At 45.9% G+C, this 20,766-nt stretch overlaps 1 protein-coding gene across 2 annotated transcripts in view; it reads right to left on the bottom strand.

Annotated features, from left to right (window-relative positions):
- Window positions 1-20,766, bottom strand: part of GLA (galactosidase alpha) — a 649,316-nt gene that overhangs the window by 482,829 nt on the left and 145,721 nt on the right. For both annotated transcript variants that reach the window (XM_063937004.1, XM_063937005.1), the window contains exon 3: window positions 320-497. In XM_063937004.1, the coding sequence (XP_063793074.1) occupies window positions 320-497 (178 nt within the window). The remainder of the gene's footprint in view (window positions 1-319; window positions 498-20,766) is intronic.

Here is a 20,766-nt window from a genome sequence, read left to right as displayed (position 1 = left end):
TCACTGAGGCTGCGGCCACACCGCCTATAGCTCGCTGCCCTATTTGGACAAAATGGCTCACATCCCTGCCTAGCACTAAGTGACATATACTTGGGGCCCCTCTGATCCTCGGTAAAGGTGTCCCCTTTGAACCTCCGGCCTGTCGCTGGCCCTGCAGACACGGACACTGCAGTGTTTGAATCAGATCCAATTTCAGGTGGTACAATATAGGGCAATGCTGAGAAAGTGGTGCTTGTTTTGATCAATATTTTAATAAAGAATTTATGGCAACAGATCAGTAATATACTATGAGAACCCAAGTAAAATATGTGATCCTCACCATCTTCCAGCTGGTCCAGAGTTCCATAATTACAACCATCAAATTTTAGTAGATCCACTTCCCATTCGGCAAATGTTTGTGCATCCAACTCATAAAAACCTTGACTTCCTGGGTATCCTGCACATGTGTGTGTACCCACATCCTCATATATTCCAAGCAGTAGCCCACGAGCATGAACCTAGTGTATGGTGACAAAACAATGCACCTTCCATTAGATGTTTTGTAGTTTGTCTAGTTCAGTTCAGTTTATAATCTCTTTCTAAGCCTGTCTTAAGGGGGTTTATTTACTAATATTCGTGTTTGAGTCGGTTTGTGTAGAGTTTAAACTCATTTTTTATCTGGTGTATTTTCATGCAACTTTTTGAATCTATATACGCTAATTTACGAAGCTGTCGAGTTATTGGTTTTCGTATTTTCCGATGTCGATGGCAGTCGTATTTTTTTGGTCCATTTACGGCCGTCAATGACGTTTGCGTTCGTGTTTTTGTTGTTTTTACTTGATTATTTTCAGTGTTAAATGCGGCAGTGTTTTTTTACCATCCACGGCTGCATTTTCACTTTTAGTTTTGATTTTCATTCACGTTCGTGATTGGTTGTGTTTCCGATGTAGGAGTGTCTGTGCACAACCATATAAATACGCCCCAAACCATCCGCACCTCGTGGGTTTAGTAAGTGGTGAGGAGAGAGGTTGTGCTGTGGAGGTTGGTGAGTAGTTGGTTTGGTGAGGAGTTTTGTTAGCGATTTCTGAGTGTAGTATTGTGTTTGAAAGTAGTCTTGTCATTCTTGTAGTCTTGTTTTTTTGGGGTTTGTCTCATTTTTTGTCCTAGTTTTTTTTTTTATAGTCCCTTGTCAGTGTTTGTTTGTTTGTTTGTGTGTGTTGTGCAGTGGTAGTGGAGGAGTGTGTTGTTTGTCTTTCTGTGTTAATTGTTTAACCACACAATTATGTCTGACTCAGAGGTGGGTGAGGTGGCTGAGGTGAGTGAGGTGGAGGGTGTGAGTGAGGGGGAGGAGGTTGGTCAGGTGGAGGAGGTGAGTGAGTGTGAGTTTAGTGAGGTGGAGGAGGTGGGTGAAGTTGCTGCAGCAGCCTCAAGTGACAGTGATAGTGACAGTCAGACAGCTCCGCAGCCACTCACCACTACTAAGACTCAGCGGAATGTAAAGTTTAGTTATGCTGAAAATGTGGCATTGGTGCGGGAGCTGATGAAGTATCAGTGGCAGCTATTTGGGCCTGAGTCCACCAAGGTGTCAACACGGAAGACGGTGTTGTGGGCGAAAGTTGTTGCTGCTGTAAATAGTGAGGGAGTGGTCAAGCGGACGGAGGACACGTGCCGCAAACGCTACTATGACAAAGCGCCGTGTGTAGTCAAAAATGGCCAAGGAGGCGAAGTCGGCTCGCAAAACCGGTGGTGGACAGCCCTTTATTGCCAGATATCTGGACTATGAGGAACCCATGCGGAGTTTAGTACCTCCTGAAGTAGTGTCAGCAACCCATGTCCGTGATTCCGATCAGCCCAGGAAGGACGGTGAGCATGTGTTTTGTTCTTAACATTCTATTACATTAGATATGTATTAATGTTTTTTGAAAATGTGTGTCATGTGACGTTGCACATTACTATCATTTTCAAGTGCACCTTAGAAAATAGGATTTTAATACCTACCGGTAAATCCTTTTCTCCTAGTCCGTAGAGGATGCTGGGGACTCCAAAAGGACCGAAAACAACAAGTATCAATACAACTGCAAGTGACCGTCCGCACTGGGATGGGCACCCAGCATCCTCTATGGACAAGGAGAAAAAGATTGACCGGTAGGTATTAAAATCCTATTTTCTCTTACGTCCTAGAGAAAGCTGGGGACTCCAAAAGGACCATGGGGTCTATACCAAAGCTCCAGACCGGGTGGGAGAGTGCGGACGACTCTGTAGCACCGATTGAGCAAACATGAGGTCCTCCTCAGCCAGGGTATCAAACTTATAGAACTTAGCAAAAGTGTTTGAACCCGACCACTTAGCTGCTCAGCAAAGTTGAAGTGCTGAGACCCCTCGGGTAGCCGCCAAAGAAGAGCCCACCTTCCTGGTAGAATGGGCCTTTACTGACTTCGGCAACGGCAACCCAGCCGAAGAATGAGCGTGATGAATCGTATTACAAATCCAGCGTGCAATAGTCTGCTTGGAGGCAGGATTTCCAATCTTGTTGGAAGCATACAGGACAAACAGAGCCTCTGTTTTCCTAACAAGAGCCGTTCTGGCGACAAAGTATCAAAGCTCTTACGACATCAAGAGATTTTGGGACTGCCACAGCATCCGTAGCCACAGGTACCACAATAGGTTGATTTATGTGAAACAAAGAAACCACCTTCGGCAGAAATTGTTGACGAGTCCTCAATTCCGCTCTATCCACATGGAAAATCAAATATGGGCTCTCGTGAGAAAAAAGCCGCCAATTCTGACACTCGTCTGGCAGACGCCAAGACCAAAAGCATGACCACTTTCCGAGTGAGAAACTTTAACTCAACCTTTTGCAAAGGTTCAAACCAGCGAGACATAAGAAACTGTAACACCACTTCAAGATCCCACGGTGCCACGGGTGGCTCAAATGGAGGATGGATATGCAGCACTCTCTTCACGAAAGTCTGAACCTCAGGAAGGGCGGCCAATTCTTTTTGAAAGAAAATAAAGCCGAAATCTGCACTTTGATGGAACCCAATTTCAGGCCTTCATCCACGCCTGCCTGCAAAAAATGAAGGAAACGACCCAAGTGAAATTCCTCCGCAGGAGCTGTTTTGGTTTCACACCACAACACGTATTTTCTCCAAATACGGTGATAATGTTTTGCCGTGACCTCCTTTCTAGCCTTAAGGAGAGTGGGGATGACTTCCCCGGGAATACCTTTACAAGCTAGGATTTGGCGTTCAACCTCCATGCCGTCAAACGCAACCACGGTAAGTCTGGAAACATGCATGGCCCCTGCAGTAAAAGGTCCTCTCTTAGAGGAAGCGGCCAAGGATCTTCTATGAGCAATTCCCGAAGATCCAGATACCAGGCCCTCCGTTGCTAATCTGGAACGATGAGTATTGCCTGAACCCTTGTTCGTCTTATGATCCTCAGCACTCTTGGAATGAGAGGAAGCGGGGGGAACACATACACCGACTGAAACACCCACGGAGTTACCAGGGCGTCCACCTGGAACAATACCTCGGAAGCTTCTTGTTGAGGCGATATGCCATCATGTCTATTTGAGGAATTCCCCAACGCCTTGTCACTTCTGCAAACACCTCTGGATGAAGGGTCCACTCTCCTGGATGGAGATCGTGTCTGCTGAGAAAGTCTGCTTCCCAGTTGTCTATGGCCGGAAGGAAAACTGCTGACAGAGCGCTCACGTGCTGTTCTGCCCAGCGGAGAACTCATGTGGCCTCCACCATTGCCGTCCTGCTCTTTGTTCTGCCCTGGCAGTTTACGTACGCCACCGCTGTTATGTTGTCCGACTGGATCAGGACAGGTAGACCTTGAAGAAGGTTCTTCGCTTACAGGTCGTTGTAAATGGCTCTTAACTCCAGAACATTTATGTGGAGACAAGATTCCTGGCTTGACCATTTTCCCTGGAAACTTCTTTCTTGTGTGACTGCACCCCAGCCTCGGAGACTTGCATCTGTGGTCAGCAGGACCCAATCCTGGATTCCAAATCTGCGTCCCTCTAGAAGGTGAGAACTTTGCAGCCACCACAGGAGAGAAATTCTGGTCCTGGAAGATACTTATTTTCCGGTGCACGTGCAGGCGAGACCTGGACCATTTGTTCAGCAGATCCCACTGAAACACCCGGGCATGAAACCTGCCAAACGGAATGGCTTCGTAAGCCGCAACCATCTTCCCTAGCACTCAAGTGCATTGATGAATCGACACTCTTGCCGGTTTCAGAATCTCCTTGACCATGGTCTGGATTTCCAGAACTTTTTCCGCCGGAAGAAACACTCTCCGTAGTTCCGTGTCTAGGATCATGCCCAAATAGGGGAGCCGAGTTGTCGGAATCAACTGAGACTTTGGCAAATTGAGAATCCAACCATGATGTTGCAGAACCGTCAGGGAGAGTTCCACACTTCTTAGCAACTGCTCTTTTGATCTCGCCTTTATCAGGAGATCGTCCAAGTACGGGATAATTGTGACACCCTGCTTGCGTAGGAGTACCATTATTTCCGCCATCACCTTGGTAAAGACCCTCGGGCCGTGGAAAGTCCAAGCGGCAACGTCTGAAATTGGTAATGACAATCCTGCACCGCAAATCTTAGGAAGGCCTGATGAGGAGGATATGTCGGGACTTGTAAGTAGGCATCCTTTATGTCGACTGATGCCATAAAATCCCCCCCTTCTAAGCTGGAGTTCACAGCTCGAAGAGATTCCATCTTGAACTTGAAAGTTTTCAAGTATGGATTTAGGGATTTTAGGTTCAGAATTGGTCTGACCGGCTCGGTCACGACAAAGAGGCTCGAATAGAACCCTTCCCCCCATTGGGACGGGGGAACCGGGACAATGACCCTCGGTTGACAAAGCTTTTGTATTGCAGCGTTTACTACTTCTCTTCCTGGAAGAGAAACTGGCAAGGCCGATTTGAAAAAGCGGCGGGGGGCATCTCCTGAAACTCCAGTTTGTACCCTTGGGTCGTTATGTCTAAGACCCAAGGATCCAGGGCTGACTGAAACCAGACCTGACTGAAGATTCGGAGATGGCCCCCCACCGGCAGCGTCATGCGGTGGACTTGGCAGAGGCGGGGGAGGACTTTTGGTCCTGGGTGCCAGACACAGCAGGGGACATTTTTATCGTTCCTCTACCTTTTGAAACGAGGAAGGACGAGCCAGTATGCCAGCTCACACCCCAGCGCCCATATACTAATAAAGAAATAATATATGATGGCTGCGCTGTAATTATATATACAAATATAGCACCAAATTGCTTGTGCCCCCCCCCCCCCCCCCCCCCCCGTTTTGCTCCCCAGTACTTGTAAGGAGAGTGGAGGTCCGGGCCACCATCTCTACAGTGGCTGTGAATTGATAAAATGGCGCTGGTGAGATGTGCGGCTAAGCCCCGCCCCTTCCCAGCGCGCTGTAGTTCCGCTTAAATTTGAAATTTTTTATATTGGCGGGGGTATTGTACACGGTGCCGGGCACCGAATATGCCTCTTTTGCCAGTGAAATGACCCTTAGTAACTTGCTGCCCAGGGCGCCCCCCCAGCGCCCTGCACCCTGTGAGTGCTGTTGGTGTGTGGGAGCATGGAGCGCAGCGCGACCGGTGCGCTGTACCTCCGTTACTGGTGTCTTCTGCCGTCACTGAAGTCTTCTGTTCTTCTAATACTCACCCGGCTTCTTACTTCTGGCTTCTGTGAGGGTGGTGACGGCGCGGCTCCGGGAACAAGCAGTTAGGCGCACCAAGTGATCAAACCCTCTGGAGCTAATGGTGTCAAGTAGCCTAAGAAGCAGAGCTCTTAACTCAGAAGAAGTAGGTCTGACTTCTCTCCCCTCAGTCCCACCAAGCAGGGAGCATGTAGCCAGCAGGACTCCCTGAAAACAAAAAAGCCTAACAAAGTCTTTCCAGAGAAACTCAGTAGATCTCCCCTAGTGTATGTCCAGTCACTCCTGGGCACAGAATCTAACTGAGGTCTGGAGGAGGGGCATAGAGGGAGGAGCCAGTTCACACCCAGTCAAAGTTTTTTAGTGTGCCCATGTCTCCTGCGGATTCTGTCTATACCCCATGGTCCTTTTGGAGTCCCCAGCATCCTCTAGGACGTAAGAGAAAATACATAGTTTTGGATAATGTTTTCTACAAAAGCCATTATAACATAGTACTTTATTATATGTCATGTTGTATTTTCACATTACATTTTCCATATGTATTTTTGACTTGGTGTGTCATTGAATTGTACAGCAGTAATTTTGTCCTTTAGCAAATTTTAGTGTTTTACTGTTGTTGTTTTTTTTTTTAAAGTTATCCATGTGCAATGTTCACAAAACAGTGGTTGACATGTTCGAGGCTGGAGTGGTGCAAAGCCACTTTGAAACCAGTTACATGTGTAATTTAATTAGTACAGAAAGTAATCAGGTTTAAGACAAACCCACTATTTGTTGATTCAGTTTGAGGCTGTATTTGTACCCTGATACAACACTGCTGACTTATACCCCTTTTCCACTGTGTAGCACGGGTCGCAGCCATGTCGCCTGACACGGCTGCGACCCGTGCTACAGCCCCCTTTCACACAGCGCTCACCAACCCGGCATATTGCCGGGTTGGTGACGCTGCTGCCGACGCGGCAGGGGCAGCGCTGGGAGATCACTGACCTCCCAGTGCCACCCTCCCATACACTGTAAACGGGAGCCGTATCGCCTCGACGCGGCTCCCGTTCACACTAGACAGCTTACCGGGTTGAACACGTGTTCAACCCGGCAAGCTACCTGGGTAAGATTCCCGGATTACTTGATCCGGGAATTTGCAGGGGGGCCCTTTTCCACTAGGGAAAAACACGGATAAATGCGCGCCCCCGTGCATTTACCAGTGGTTTAAGGAGCTAGTGGAAAAGGGGTATGAGTTACATTACTATTATGTTGGTTATGATTTGTAAACAATGCTTTACTTATTTGTTTGCTGATATTGTGCTAGTGTGTGTTTGTAGTGACACATCACAGAGCATTTTCTATAGTACATCTTTCATTAATTACATTAGATAAGAAAAGCAAGATGTGTGTGATTTGGCTTGTTGAGGGGGGTACTCACGGGAGAGATGTGTGCTGAGCGATCTTAACACAGACCGCTCAGCACACATCTCTCATCCCGCTCAGCACAGTGCGATGTGCTGAGCGAGGGGAAAAGCCGACGGGGTGCCGCTCACTTCACACAACGGTGAAGTGAGCGACCCGCTAGATTGAGCCTGCATGCAGGCTCAATCTAGCACCGGAGATAGCGATGCGCGGGGCCACGCATCGCTATCGCTGGAGGGCATACACACGGCAGATACGTGCTTAAAATCTAAGCAATCTAGCAAGATTGCTTAGATTTTAAGCACGGATCTCTCCGTGTGTACCCCACTTTAGTGTATGTATTTGTAATTGTGTCCTATGTCTGTGTCCTGTACATTATTTCCTGTGTTGCACTTTCCATAGTGCTGTCAAAGTCGAAAAATATTGTAGTACACACATTACGTACTAACAACACTCACATGCCCGCTGCGCGTGCACTTGTTCTGCCGTGCGTGCACATATCCGCAATTTGCGTATGGTCGCTCCCGCGGTCCTGCGCGTGGTATGGGTATTTACGGCGGGGTTTTGTGAGCGCATAGAGGGTTATCAAAACATTACATATTTAATCCAAATAGTGCACATTGTACACATAGTCCCCATGCACCACATCAGCAAGTATCAACAGTTTAAATGATTCCAGGACTAAGGGATTCACCTTTACATGATAGGAAGGGACAGACTAAGGTTATAAGGTGGTGTCTGGTATCCAGCTGTAGGGTATTTTAAGGGTAACATTCCGGTGTTGGTTAGAGGAAGATCGCATGTTCCTGCGTACAGTTATGTGCAGAAGTAGAATATAGATATAAACTGTATTTACTGTATATTATGTATGTGGCGGGAATCCAGTGGAGACCACCCACAGGAGCAGTTGAGAAAGACATTGCCCACCTTTTCAAATCAACCTATGATCTCTCCTGTAATGTAAAGATGTATCTCTGTGTCCAATGGACAAAGGGATTACAGTATCTATTGTATTGTTTATGGAAGTAGTGTATAAATAAAGCCTGCTGCAGGCCTGCCGGTCAGAAGACTCTTAACGCTATCTACCTGATTAGCGGAGGACTGGACCAGGAAGCGCATGCAAATATTCTCACGTATGTACATTGACTGTAGCCATTTACTCTGTTGTATTGTAGTGTATAAATTGTATTATTGACCCCTTTCAGATATATACTCTGTGGTGTCGGAGCCCAGTGTTTAACAACAAATCGGTGTTGTGTCCTCTTTTCCCTGCTAGGGTTTAAAGCGTATTACATTACCTAACTGTATAAGGTTTAAAAGTGTATTGATAAGGTGTGTACGCGCTGCGGGTACTTTGTACCGTCAGAGCTGCATAAGGTTTAAGGTGTAATATCATTGCATTGTATTACTACTAAGGTGTAAAGTATAACTCTGGGTGTGTGCGCGCTGTGTGTACTTTGTACCCCCAGCGCGGCGTTTGTACGCTAAGTCCGTACACGGTACGGGACTCTGTACGCAAATAGCATACAAAGTACGTAGAGTACATATTTAGTCTAGCGGCCGTAGCGGCTCCATGGTAAAAGAGTGTTTAAAGGTATAGCTTTATGGTTTAAGATAATATCAACATTATCAATTGGGGGCATCGTCCGTTTTTTTTTTTTATCATTAGCGCTGAATATAGCATACGCAAGCGTGATTTGTGTATAATAAAGGTTTAGGGAGTTTTCGCTGGTCTCTCTCAGGAACTCTCCAACGACCAATATTTACTGGAAAGGGTAAGTCACTCCCAGATACTACCAGTAAATAGAGGTTACGTAGGGGCCCTAGGTTGGGTACATTGCCTGCGCTATCAACAGTGTATGGTAGTACTGGCCAACGTGGGTGTGAGTGGGTGAAAGCACTCGGAGAACTTTCACCGTTGCCTTATATTGAGTATTTTGGTTATTTTTGTGGGTTTAGCCAAAAGGACAAATACCTGCAAAATATGGGGGCAGGTTGCTCAAGTAAGGGACGTGCAACCAGGGTTCAGGTTGACATTCCGCGGCCCAGGGGGTCGGCGAGGTACATAATGTGTGAGAATCATGGACCACACACAGAAGTTTTTTGCGAAGAATGGGAACGTATGACTGCGGAAGATAGGGAACCATGCCCTAAGGTAGGCAGTTTTGAACCAGAGGTATTGCAGAATTTAAGGATTAGGATATGTCTGATAAAATCCCGAAAGCAAAGGGTCAGACACACAAACTGTTTAAATTTATGGCAACAAGAGGGCGATATGCAAAGAGAACTAGCTCACGCAGTAGGTTCCAAACCTAGCAGGAAAATGATGGCAACCGCACCACCACCACCGTATATTGTAGGCGAGAAAGTGGCTACAGACAATGGCATATTGGTATCGGATAAGAGTATAGTTGATAAATGTACTAATGCTAACCCGTGAAAGTTGTATCCCATTTTAAACTTTCCTCAGGACTGCGAGCAAGAAGATGAGCCCAGCACGATATCGGCACTCTCTCTAGCAGCCACCATACAGAACACTCAGGTGGGCACGGCCCAACCAGTAAGATCAGTTGTAAGGCCCCCTAGCGGAGGGATAAGTGAGGTCGTGTCCACAGCAAAGTACGGTACCATACATTATGCAGAGACAATAGCACCTCAGATTGTGGAGTCAACTCAGAATGACGTAATTGAACTAAATCCTGTCAGGGTGATCGCAGTGCCCAATGGGAAGACTGACGCTCAGGGAGTCACTCCTATCAGAAACATTGCTATGCATTGTCACTGGTCCCGGACCGAATTGAGGACAATTATGTCTGAATTTCCCGATCCCAGAAAGGATCTAGTCGCATGCCAGAGGTTTATTAAAGAATTAGGTAACGCCACCGAACCCACAAACAAAGATTGGCGAACAGTGCTAAGAGTATGTTTACCTTCCAATATTGACCCCGCAAAATTCATTACAGATTGTAAATTGGACCCAGAAGTACCTCTCACTGATGAGTAAACTCAGGAGAATGTACGACAGATCAATCTGCAATTAGGAGTATATTTCCCTACTGTTGTCAAATGGAATAAAATCTTTTCCATAAGACAAAAAGAAGGTGAAACGGCATCTGAATATTTCCACCGAGCACTGCAGGAAATGGCTAGATACACTGGGGTCGAGGACATTAAGGACAATATACATCACAGGGAGGTAGCTGTGTCAGTATTAATGGACGATTTAAAAGAGACATTAAGAACAAGGGTACAAACCACTCTACCTAACTGGAGAGGTATCTCGGTGGCTGCATTAAAGATAGTACGCTATCGAGCACGATCGGAACGTCATTAAGCACAGGGAGTCACAGGGGGATAAGCTGATGACAGTAAGTAAAAATGCCCTTACAACCAAACCGCATCTTGTAGCTGCCAGCGCGCTGCGGGAGGGTCACAATATACATCAGGGGTCGGGCCACACCTGTAGTCTGCAGCCAGTGAAGTTGATTGCTAGCCTTGGTAGTGAACCTGAGGTCACAGTTGATGTAGCTGGCAGATCACTACCTTTTCTTGTAGATACAGGGGCGGCCAGGTCAGTGTTAAATTCAACGGTAGGTATGAAAACCACGGGTCAAACAATTTCAGTAATGGGAGTAACCGGAAAAGTACAGCAATACCCTTTGAGTAGACCAGCGGAGATTACGATAGGGCCTTTACAGACCAAGCATTCCTTTTTGCTAGCTGCATCAGCTCCGACTAATCTATTTGGGAGAGATTTATTGTGTAAAATGGGGTGTGTCATATATTGTACTCCAGAGGGTGTCTTCTTGGATATACCCGAGAATCATGTTCAGGAAGTGCAGGATATGTTAGACACCCCACAAAGGCTAATGTCACACTCTGCTGGTATAGACAGGTGTCCATCCAAGGTAGAGGAAATGATCTCACAAATACCGGGATCCCTCTGGAACAAGGATGGACAAGACACTGGATTGATGGCGAATGTAGCTCCCGTAGTAGTGCAAATAAAAGATGGTAGGATAGCTCCAAAAATCCCACAGTATCCTCTGAAGCCAGAGGTGGAGTTAGGAGTGTACCCAGTCATAGAGCGCTTGCTACAACAGGGCATCCTAGTTAGGACGTCTAGCACTGCCAATAGTCCCATCTTCCCTGTGAAAAAGAGTGGAGGATCTAAGGGGGATAAACAAGATAGTTGAGAGCCAATTCCCAGTAGTGCCAAATCCAGCTATCATCCTCATGCAAATTCCCCCTACTGCAAAATTTTTCACTGTCATTGACCTCTGTTCTGCTTTCTTTTCTGTCCCTCTGCACCCTGACAGCCAATACCTGTTTGCATTTACATACAGGGGAGTACAGTACACCTGGACTCGCCTACCCCAAGGTTTCATTGACAGCCCAAGTATTTTTTCCCAGGCTTTGCATGACTGTTTACAATCCTTTCAACCTGAGAGCGGATCAGTATTAATACAGTATGTAGATGACTTACTGCTGTGTTCTGATTCACTCGAATCATACTTGAAAGACACAAAACAGCTTCTGTTTCACCTTTCTAATACGGGGCACAAGGTTTCAAAGGATAAGTTGCAGTTGTGCCAGACCAGGGTAAAATATTTGGGACATTGCTTGACGCAAGGCCTTAGACACCTCACCGCTGATAGAATACAGGCGATTCGCGACATGACTCTGCCACAAACCCAGCAGCAGATCCGCACTATTCTTGGAATGTGTGGGTGCTGCCGAAACTGTATCCCAGGGTTCTCCATGCTGGCTTTACCTTTGCAAGAAATGGTCTCCTCGAACAAATCAGATCGGATCTCTCACACAGATGAGTCCGCACTGGCATTTGAGAGACTCAAACAGTGCCTATCACAGGCGCCTGCATTAGGCATGCCAGATTATGGGAAACCATTTGAATTACACGGTACGGAAAGTGCTGGGTGTGCGGCAGGTGTCCTAACCCAGAGACATGGTGATGCCAGCAGGCCGGTAGCTTACTACAGTGCACAGTTGGACACCGTAACGCGGTCTCTCCCCACATGCTTGATAAGGTGTGTACGCGCTGCGGGTACTTTGTACCGTCAGAGCTGCATAAGGTTTAAGGTGTAATATCATTGCATTGTAGGGCAAAGGGGTTGGATTATCGTGTAAGGTTTTTGATCCAGGTGGCTCTTTGTATACCTTTCAAGAGCTATGCCTTAAATTTTCTCTACCAAGTTCACAGAGGTTTATGTATTTTCAAATGCGGCATTTCTTACTTTCTATTAATGCACCTAAACCCCCTACTAAGACCCAAAAGCTTAATGTGGCTCAGATTAAATCTATTGATACGTTGTTATACTTTCTTCTTGAGAAGGATTACAGAGTGAAATATCTATATAATGTTATAATTAGTTCTGTGGAGCATGTACAATGGCAGACGTTGTTACAGAAATGGACTCAGGATATTCCATTGCTAGCTGAGATTCATGATTTAACTGAATTATATTCTTATTCACTTAAGGTGTTACAGTCAGCATATTTACAAGAAGTTTATATCTGGACATTACATAGAGCATATATAACTCCATATCAAAGACGGTATATGGTTAAAGATGAGTTGGGACATTGTATAAAGTGCGGAACTGTAGTTGCTGATTTTTACCATTGTATTTGGGATTGCTTTAAGTTACGTAAATTCTGGTGCAAGATACTGAATTTTATTAATACAATATTTGGTCTCGCTTTACAACCCGATCCTTTGGCCTGTTTGGGGTTCAGTTTTAAAAACTGGACTTTAGCAGGGAAAAAAAAAACATACTCTTCCATTGTTGATCACAATTCTAGCGGTATGCAAAAAATTTATTTTGTCTCATTGGATCAAGAGATCGGTACCTAGTCTTATGGAAGTCAAACAAAAATTACTTCAGATACTATATTATGAGCGGAAATATGCAGATGTTGATTTACTCTTGGGGGCTCAAAGGTTTTACTGTAAATGGGCCCCATTTATTAGTACTTTGGACAGAGAGACCCGATTGCATATATATAAATCTTTTGAAAATTTTAACTTCGAGGAGCATAAGGTATCTTATACTACATGAGCTTCGTATTGGGTGTATTCTGAGTCATGTATTTTCTGCCTTTTTGTCTTGAAATTTAGATACTGTGTCAAAGTATATGATGAATATTATGTATATTTTCCTTCCTATTCCCCCCTTCCCTTACCCCCCTCCCTTGTCTTTGTCTTTTGTCCTTTTTAATTTTTATGCTTATATTGTTCTCCCTGTATCACTTCAATTTGTTTTCTCTTAGTGAGATTATGTTGATATATAGTACCGACTATGTTGTGATATTTGGGATTATTGTCTTATTGTATATTGTTTTTCTTTCTTTTCTGTATGTGGAAAATCTTTAATAATTAAAAAAATATATATATCATTGCATTGTATTACTACTAAGGTGTAAAGTATAACTCTGAGTGTGTGCGCGCTGTGTGTACTTTGTACCCCCAGCGCGGCGCTTGTACGCTAAGTCCGTACACGGTACGGGACTCTGTACGCAAATAGCGTACAAAGTACGTAGAGTACATACTAAGTCTAGCGGCCTTAGCGGCTCCATTTTAAAAGAGTGTTTAAAGGTATAGCTTTATGGTTTAAGATAATATCGACATTATCATTGCATATGGCTATTGGGCAATATTGATGTGTTAATGTGTGTGTTTGGTTGCAATATTTTTTATTTATTTTAGGATTTATTTATTTTTGGATTAAAACCAAGACAATTTTTTAAGATGTAATGTTTATAAACATAATGGTTGGATTTGACAACAATACCATTATTAAACGTGTGCTTTTATTCGTTTCATGATTTATGGTGTTGAAAAAAAGCACTACTGCTCGCCCTACAGTCAGTTCCATGACATCTGATGATGATGACGCTGCGGAAGCAGGTATAGTGTCCATTGTAGTACAGGTTATGTTCGTAAAGGTATAGCCATACAAATTTTTTCCTTTAAATAATAAGTCCTCAATAGAAGTTTTGAGCAGAAGGCGGCCTCCTGAACCACACAAAAAAAAGGACACGTGCCAACAAAGAAAGACAGGTCTGATGGCCACTCCCAAACACAGCAGGCTACCCCGCCACGAAGATTTCCTGCAGTTTCTTCGGTCCCACCACTCCAAATTTTGTACACATCTCCAAGACGACAACCACACTCCCCTCATCTTGATTGTGAGTAAGAATCTGTAACAAAAAACTATATTAGTCATCTCGTTATAATCCATTTAATCATACTCCAACTCGACAACCTGCAAACTCAGCCTTACTTACCCTAGTCACAAAAACATCAAATGGAACCCAAGCAAAATTGCCTTGTCTACATACAGTAAAGATATGTATGTCCACTTCAGCCATACAGTAGCAGATTGTCTGTAAGATGCTGCAACATAAACACATGTGTAAGCTTCTCAAATAGTAAGGTTGTAATCCTCAGTTTAACATGTGTGTTTTATCTAACATTGCCACCAACATGCCAAAACATTACTATGTTTTTGGTTTAGACACTAAAAGGAAACACATTATGCTTTCAAATGTGTTTATGTGGTGGAGTATGTCTGTTCTACCATACAACTCAAGTGCTTGCTTTCACAATGAAGTAACCAGACACATTTGCCACAAACAGGCATATGTATGTATTTAAGTTATGAGTGATGATGTTGCTAAGCAGGATTTCTGAAATCACCATTCAAATACATGTGTTCCATGTTTATTCCTTTAGAGTATTTTTTTTTAACATATGGATAACTAATGTCAAAATGATTTCTATTCCAGATTCTAGTACTGGTACCAGGATCCCTACGCAACACCAGAAACACAGTGACATGGATGAGACAATCATTTTACAAATGCAGCCAGTAATTGAAGGAAACAGCCCCCCAGCACCTGTGAGTACACCACCACAGCAAAACACACCACCACCACCACCACCACAACACAGCCCAACAACACCAGTAGCACAAGGCCCTGATCAAGTGTTTTGGGACAGTTGGGTTACACAGCAGGCCACTAATCAGGATTGCCTGCGTAGGCAGACCCAAATTTTTTGAGCCTACCATCTCACCTCAGAAGAATCAGCAGAAAAATCAGCCGCCAAAAGTATCCAACCATGGGAATTGCCAATACCACGGAAATCATACGTGCAGACATTACACAGGTCATGGGCAACTTACAACGCATAATGGAAGAACAACACAAACAACAGCAAAGCAACATCAACATTTTAGAAAACAATCTAATGATAAATTAATCACCAGAATTTTAGAAAATCAAAATGCTGCAAGACGTGAACTCAATGCCCCCCTGACTAACCTCAATGAAACACTCAGATCCCAGCACCATCAGCAACCAAGCAGCAGTTCTGGTATGACTACTCGAATTATATCGCCTGTGTCCTCACCACCAAGGTGCTCCACCAGAGCATGCCAACACGACAGTGGTAAAGGCAAAGGCCAGTCCAAGCAGCCACCCCCAAAAAATAGGATTTTAATACTTACTGGTAAATCCTTTTCTCCTAGTCCATAGAGGATGCTGGGGACTCCAAAAGGACCATGGGGTATAGATGGGATCCGTAGGTGACATGGGCACTTTAAGACTTTAAATGGGGGTGAACAGGCTCCTCCCTCTATGCCCCTCCTCCAGACCTCAGTTATAGAAACTGTGCCCAGGGAGACGGACATTTTGAGGAAAAGGATTTTTGTTAAACGAAGGGTGAGATACATACCAGCTAACACCACAACACACTGTACAACATGGCTTTTAAGAAAATACCAGTTAACAGCATGAACCAAAACCAGCAACAGGCTGAACATAACCGAAACACAACCTTTGTGTAACAAAAGCAATAACTATCAACACGTACTGCAGATACAGTCCGCACATGGACGGGCGCCCAGCATCCTCTACAAACTAGGAGAAAAGGATTTACCGGTAGGTATTAAAATCCTATTTTCTCATACGTCCTAGAGGATGCTGGGGACTCCAAAAGGACCATAGGGTTTATACCAAAGCTCCAGACCGGGTGAGAGAGTGCGGACGACTCTGCAGCACCGATTGAGCAAACATGAAGAACATGTAGAACTTAGCAAAAGTGTTTGAACCCGACCAAGTAGCTGCTCGGCAAAGTTGGAGCGCCGAGACTCCTCGGGCAGCCGCCCAAGATGAACCCACCTTCCTGGTAGAATGGACCTTCACCGACTTCGGTAACGGCAATCCAGCCGTAGAATGCGCATGCTGAATCATATTACAGATCCAGCGTGCAATAGTCTGCTTAGAAGCAGAAGCCCCAATTTTGTTGGGAGCATTCAGGACAAACACCGTTCTGGCGACATAAATTTTCAAAGCTCTGACTACATCAAGAGACTTTGAATCAGCCAAGGCTTCAGTAGCCACAGGCACCACAATAGGTTGGTTCATGTGAAACGAAGAAACCACCTTTGGCAGAAATTGTTGCCGAGTTCTCAATTCCGCTCTATCCACATGGAAGATCAAATAGGGGCTCGTGAGACAAAGCCGATAATTCCGACAGCCGCCTTGCGGACGCCAAGGCCAAAAGCATGACCACTTTCCAAGTGAGAAATTTTAACTCAACCTTTCGTAAAGGTTCAAACCAGTGTGACATAAGAAACTGCAACACCACGTTAGGGTCCCATGGTGCCACTGGGGGCACAAACGGAGGTTGGATGTGCAGCACTCCTTTCACGAAGGTCTGAACCTATGGAAGGGCGGACAATTCTTTTTGAAAGAAAATTGATAAGGCGAAAATCTGCACTTTAATGGAGCCTAATTTAAGGCCCGCATCCACACCTGCCTGCAAAAAATGGAGAAAACGACCCAGCTGAAATTCTTTTGTAGGAGCCTTCTTGGATTCACACCAAGACACATACTTTCTCCAAATACGGTGACAATGCTTCACCGTAACCTCCTTTCTAGCTTTAAGCAGAGTGGGGATGACTTCACCGGGAATACCCTTTCGAGCTAGGATTTGGCATTCAACCGCCACGTCGTCAAACGCAACCGTGGTAAGTCCTGGAACACGCACGGCCCTTGCAGTAACAGACCCTCTGTTAGAGTAAGTGGCCAGGGATCTCCTATGAGTAATTCCTGAAGATCTGGATACCAGGCCCTCCATGGCCAATCTGGAACAATGAGTATCGCCTGAACCCCTGTTCTCCTTATGATCCTTATCACTCTTGGAATGAGTGGAAGTGGAGGGAACACATATACCGACTGAAACTCTCACGGTGTTACCAGGGCGTCCACTGCACTGGCTTGAGGGTCCCTCGACCTGGAACAATATCTCTGAAGCTTCTTGTTGAGGCGAGATGTCATCATGTCTATTTGAGGAATTCCCCAATGACTTGTCACTTCTGCAAAGACCTCTTGATGAAGACCCCACTCTCCTGGATGGAGATCGTGTCTGCTGAGGAAGTCTGCTTCCCAGTTGTTCACGCCCGGAATGAAGACCGCTGACAGAGCGCTTACATGTTTTTCTGCAAAGCAGAGAACTTTTGTGGCCTCCGCCATCGCCGCTCTTTGTTCCACCCTGGTGGTTTATGTACGCCACTGCTGTTATGTTGTCCGACTGAATCAGGACAGGCAGACCGCGAAGATGTTCCGCTTGTAGAAGGCTTTTGTAAATGGCTCTTAATTCCAATACGTTTATGTGCAGACAAGCTTCCTGGCTTGACCATTTTCCCTGGAAATTTTTTCCCTGTGCGACTGCTTCACTGCCCCGGAGGCTTGCATCCGTGGTCACCAGGATCCAATCCTGGACCCGGAACCTGCTTCTCTCTCGGAGGTGAGAACTTTGGAGCCACCACAGGAGAGATATTCTGGTCCTGGAAGATCAGCTTATTTTCCGGTGCATGTGCAGGTGAGACCCGGACCACTTGTCCAACAGGTCCCACTGATACACCCTGGCATGGAACCTGCCAAACGGAATGGCTTCGTAGGCTGCCACCATCTTCCCCAGCACCCGAGTGCATTGATGAATCGACACTCTTGCCGGTTTCAGAATCTCCTTGACCATGTTCTGGATTTCCAGAGCTTTTTCCCCTGGGAGAAACACTCTCTGCAGTTCCGTGTCCAGGATCATGCCCAAGAAAGACAGCCGTGTTGTCGGAATCAACTGTGACTTTGACAAATTTAGGATCCAACCATGTTGTTACAGAACTGTCAGAGAGAGCGCAACGTTTCTTAGCAACTGCTGCTTTGATCTCGCCTTTATCAGGAGATCGTCCAAGTACGGGATGATTGTGACAGTCTGCTTGCATAGGAGCACCATCATTTCCGCCATTACTTTGGTGAAAATCCTCGGAGCCGTGGAAAGACCAAACGGCAACGTCTGAAATTGGTAATGACAATCCTGAACAGCAAACCTCAGGAAAGCTTGATGTGAAGGATATATTGCTACAAGTAAGTAGGCATCTTTGATGTCGACTGATGCCATAAAATCCCACCCTTCCAGACTGGAGATCACTGCTCGAAGAGATTCCATCTTGAATTTGAAACTTTCAGATATAGATTGAGGGATTTTAGGTTCAGGATCGGTCTGACCGAGCCATCCGGCTTTGGGACGACGAACAGGCACAAATAAAACCCTTCTCCCAGTTGTGACGGGGGTACCGTGACAATGACTCGCCGTTGACACAGCTTTTGTATCGCAGCACATACTACTTCCCTTTCTGGCAGAGAAACTGGCAAGGCTGATTTGAAAAATCGTTGGGGGTCATGTCTTGAAACTCCAGTTTGTACCCTTGGGACACTATTTCTAACACCCAAGGATCCAGGTCCGAGTGAAACCAGACCTGACTGAAGAGTCGGAGATGTGCCCCCACCAGTGCAGACTCCTGTAGAGGAGCCCCAACGTCATGCGGTGGACTTGGCAGAAGCCGAGGAGGACTTCTGCTCCTGGGAACCTGCCACAGCAGGTGACCTTGTTCCCCTTCCTCTACCTTTAGAGGCAAGGAAGGACGACCCTCTTCCTTTTTTTGTATTTATTGGGACGAAAGGACTGCATCTGATAGTGAGGCGTCTTTTTCTGTTGTGCAGGGACATAAGGAAGAAATGATGACTTAACCGCGGTAGCCGTAGACACCAGATCAGCGAGGCCACATCAGCATTCCATTGATGAATCCACAGTGCTCTCCTGGCCGAGACTGCCATGGCATTGGCCCTTGATCCTAACAGGCCAATATCCCTCACCGCATCCTTTAGGTAAGCTTCAGCGTCCCTGATATAACCGAGAGTCAAAAGAATGCTATCCCTATCCAGGGTATCTATGTCAGATGCCAAGTTATCCGCCCACTTTCCAATAGTGCTACTCACCCATGCCGACGCAACGGCAGGTCTGAGCAGCGTACCCGTAGTGACATAAATGGATTTTAAGGTAGTTTCCTGATTACGATCCGCAGGGTCCTTTAGGGCAGCCGTGTCCGGAGACGGAAGCGCCACCTTTTTGGACAGCTGTGACAGAGCCTTGTCCACATTGGGGGATGACTCACACTTTTCCCTATCCTCAGAGGGGAATGGATATGCCATTAGAATTCTTTTGGGAATCTGCAACCTTTTGTCAGGAGATTCCCAAGCTTTTTCAAAAAGAGTGTTCAGCTCATGAGAGGGGGGAAACGTCACCTCAGGTTTTTTACCCTTATACAAAACAGACCCTTGTATCAGGAATAGTAGGGACTTCTGTGATATGTAATACGTCTTTAATTGCCACAATCATGTACTGAATACTCTTAACCAGTTTCGGATTTAAACTGGCATTAGTATAGTCGACACTGGAGTCAGAGTCTGTGTCGGTATCAGTATCTGCTATCTGGGTAAATGAACACTTTTGTGACCCTGAGGGGGTCTGGACCTGAGACAAGGCGTCCTCCATGGATTTTCTCCATGTTTGGGTCTGAGAATCAGATTTACCCAGCCTTTTAGTCAATAACGTTACATTTGCATTCTACGTACTCAACAGATATACCCAATCAGCAGTCGGCGGTGCCGACAGAGTCACTCCCAGCGCCTTATCTGCCCTAACTGCAACTTCCTCCGGGGAGGAGCACTCAACCTCAGACATGTCGACACACACGTACCGACACGCACAAACACACTGGCTATAGGGGACAGACCCACAGGAAAGCCTGTTAGAGAAACACAGAGGGAGTTTACCAGCTCACACCCCAGAGCCTATCCCGGTACTGAGACTTTATACACACTGCCTCAGACATGTTAACGCTTTTTTATCAAATGATAATAGCACCAAATTACTGCTCCCCCCCCCCCCCCATTTTGCACCCTGTTACTTGTTCAGAAGTGTGGAGGTCCGGGCCAGCGTCTCTGCATCTCCTGTGAAGAGAAAATGGCGCTGGTAAGCTGTGAGGGCTAAGCCACGTCCCCTCACCGATGCGCTTCAGTCCCTCTCAGATTCAAAATGTTTATACTGGCGGGGGCTATATTTAGTGCCTAGGCACTTCTAATGTATATTTTTTGCCAGTGCTGACTTCAATAATCATGCTGCCCAGGGCGCCCCTCCCTGCGCCCTGCACCCTGCTAGTGCCGCCGTATGTGTGTGTGGGAGCATGGCGCGCAGCGCGACCGCTGCACGGTACCTCAGTACTGAAGTCTTCTACTGTCACTGAAGTCTTCTTTTCTTCGTAATACTCACCCGGCTTCTATCTTC

Source organism: Pseudophryne corroboree, chromosome 8 (genome assembly GCF_028390025.1).
Source record: "Pseudophryne corroboree isolate aPseCor3 chromosome 8, aPseCor3.hap2, whole genome shotgun sequence".
Taxonomy (NCBI): Eukaryota; Metazoa; Chordata; class Amphibia; order Anura; family Myobatrachidae; genus Pseudophryne; species Pseudophryne corroboree.
The sequence above is the reverse complement of the archived record's forward strand: the minus strand, read 5'-3'. Positions and strand labels throughout refer to the sequence as shown.